At 44.9% G+C, this 2650-nt stretch overlaps 1 protein-coding gene across 3 annotated transcripts in view; it reads left to right on the top strand.

Annotated features, from left to right (window-relative positions):
* LOC110463982 (forkhead box protein J3-like) overlaps nt 1–2650 on the top strand; it is a 29997-nt gene that overhangs the window by 20241 nt on the left and 7106 nt on the right. For all 3 annotated transcript variants that reach the window (XM_021518960.1, XM_021518959.1, XM_021518958.1), the window contains 2 exons: nt 659–805; nt 1095–1225. In XM_021518960.1, the coding sequence (XP_021374635.1) occupies nt 659–805; nt 1095–1225 (278 nt within the window). The remainder of the gene's footprint in view (nt 1–658; nt 806–1094; nt 1226–2650) is intronic.

Genomic DNA, 2650 nt, shown 5'->3' with positions numbered 1-2650 from the left:
TACTCTACCCCCTTTGCTACATATACTCTACCCCCTTTGCTACATGGACTCTACCCACTTTGCTACATGTATTCTACCCCCTTTGCTACATGTACTCTACCCCTTTGCTTCATGGACTCTACCCCCTTTGCTACATGGACTCTACCCCCTTTTGCTACATATACTATACCCCTTTGCTACATATACTCTACCCCCTTTGCTACATATACTCTACCCCCTTTGCTACATGGACTCTACCCCCTTTGCTACATGGATTCTACCCCCTTTGCTACATATACTCTACCCCTTTGCTACATATACTCTACCACTTTTGCTACATATACTCTACCCCCTTTGCTACATATACTCTACCCCCTTTGCTACATGTACTCTACCCCTTTGCTACATGGACTCTACCCCCTTTGCTACATGGACTCTACCCCCTTTTGCTACATATACTCTACCCCTTTGCTACATGTACTCTACCCCATTTGCTACATATACTCTACCCCCTTTGCTACATATACTCTACCCCCTTTTGCTACATGTACTCTACCCCCTTTTGCTACATGTACTCTACCCTCTTTGCTACATGGACTCTACCCCCTTTGTTTGATTTAGTTAACTTTGCTGACATTCATGTTTAACAAGGTATGTAATATAATTTGTGCTGGTTCAGGTCTGATGGACACAATGAAGAATGCTGACCAGTCAAACTGGTCACTCAATCCAGAGCAGTTTCAGGACCTTGCTTCTTCCTTAAATAACTTTTTCAACCAATCCACCACCAACCTGCCACACACTCCATCCAGTAATCCATTGACAGGTATTTATATAGTTGTTGTCCATTTACATAGTTTTATTATATATTTTTTTTAATTAGAAACATTTTGGAAATATTGCCTTTTATACAGCTGTATTTCTCTTGAAAATTTGAAACACACTTAGTAGGTGCAGGCATGAAATGTTCATCCGTTTTGTTGCATTGAAAAACTGGAAAAAAAAGCCTTTTTGGAAATATCTATTCCACGATACTTCTGGCCATATTGTGTGTACTTGATGTTAATGCATAATCTGCTGACCTGACATTAACAAACTGTATTTATTTGCTTCAGTCAATGTAAAACAGGACTACAGCTCCGACACCAACTCAACCATCACATCATTGAACAATAGTAGTGGATCTCACCTCACCGTTCCCATCACATCAACGTCCGCATCCCCACAGATCAGCCCTCGCTCTACGGTATGTTTACAGTAGGTTCCCTCCCCTCCCATTACATCAGTGTCCTAATCCCCACAGATCAGCCCTCGCTCTACGTTATGTTTACAGTAGGTTGCCTCCCATCCCATCACATCAATGTCATCACCCCCACAGATCAGCCCTCGCTCTACGTTATGTTTACAGTAGGTTTCCTCCCCTCCCATTACATCAATGTCCTCATTGAACAATAGTAGTGGATCTCACCTCACCGTTCCCATAACATCAACGTCCGCATCCCCACCGATCAGCCCTCGCTCTACGGGATGTTTACAGTAGGTTACCTACCCTCCCATCACATCAGTGGCATCATCCCCACAGATAAGACCACACTCTACGGTATATTTACAGTAGGTTACCTCCCTTTATTTGCTTCAGTCAATGTAAAACAGGACTACAGCTCCGACACCAACTCAACCATCACATCATTGAACAATAGTAGTGGATCTCCCCTCCCCGTTCCCATCACAGCAACGTCCGCATCCCCACCGATCAGCCCTCGCTCTACGGCATGTTTACAGTAGGTTTCCTCCCCTCCCATCACATCAGTGGCATCATCCCCACAGATAAGACCACACTCTACGGTATATTTACAGTAGGTTACCTCACCTCCCATTACATCAGTGTCCTAATCCCCACAGATCAGCCCACGCTCTACGGTATTTTTACAGTAGGTTACCTACCCTCCCATCACATCAGTGGCATCATCCCCACAGATAAGACCACACTCTACGGTATATTTACAGTAGGTTACCTCCCTTTATTTGCTTCAGTCAATTTAAAACAGGACTACAGCTCCGACACCAACTCAACCATCACATCATTGCACAATAGTAGTGGATCTCACCTCACCGTTCCCCTCACATCAACGTCCGCAACCCCACAGATCAGCCCTCGCGCTACGGTATGTTTACAGAAGGTTACCTCCCCTCCCATTACATCAATATCCTCATCCCCACAGATCAGTCCTCACTCTACTGTATGTTTACAGTAGGTTACCTCCCCTCCCATTACATCAGTGTCCTCATCCCCACAGATATCATTGAACAATAGTAGTGGATCTCACCTCACCATTCCCATCACATCAACGTCAGCATCCCCACAGATCAGACCACACTCTACGGTATATTTACAGTAGGTTACCTCACCTCCCATTACATCAGTGTCACCATCCCCACAGATCAGACCACACTCTAAGGTATGTTTACAGTAGGTTACCTCCCCTCCCATCAAATCAATGTCCTCATCCCCACAGATCAGCCCTTAATCAACGGTATGTTTACAGTAGGTTACCTCCCCTCCCATTACATCAATGTCATCATCCCCACAGATCAGACCACACTCTACGGTATGTTTACAGTAGGTTACCTCCCCTCCCATCACATCAATGTCATCATCCCCACAGATCAG

The sequence above is a fragment of the Mizuhopecten yessoensis genome, unplaced genomic scaffold, assembly GCF_002113885.1.
Source record: "Mizuhopecten yessoensis strain PY_sf001 unplaced genomic scaffold, ASM211388v2 scaffold10949, whole genome shotgun sequence".
Classification (NCBI taxonomy): Eukaryota; Metazoa; Mollusca; class Bivalvia; order Pectinida; family Pectinidae; genus Mizuhopecten; species Mizuhopecten yessoensis.
This window is presented reverse-complemented; position numbering and strand designations above follow the sequence as displayed.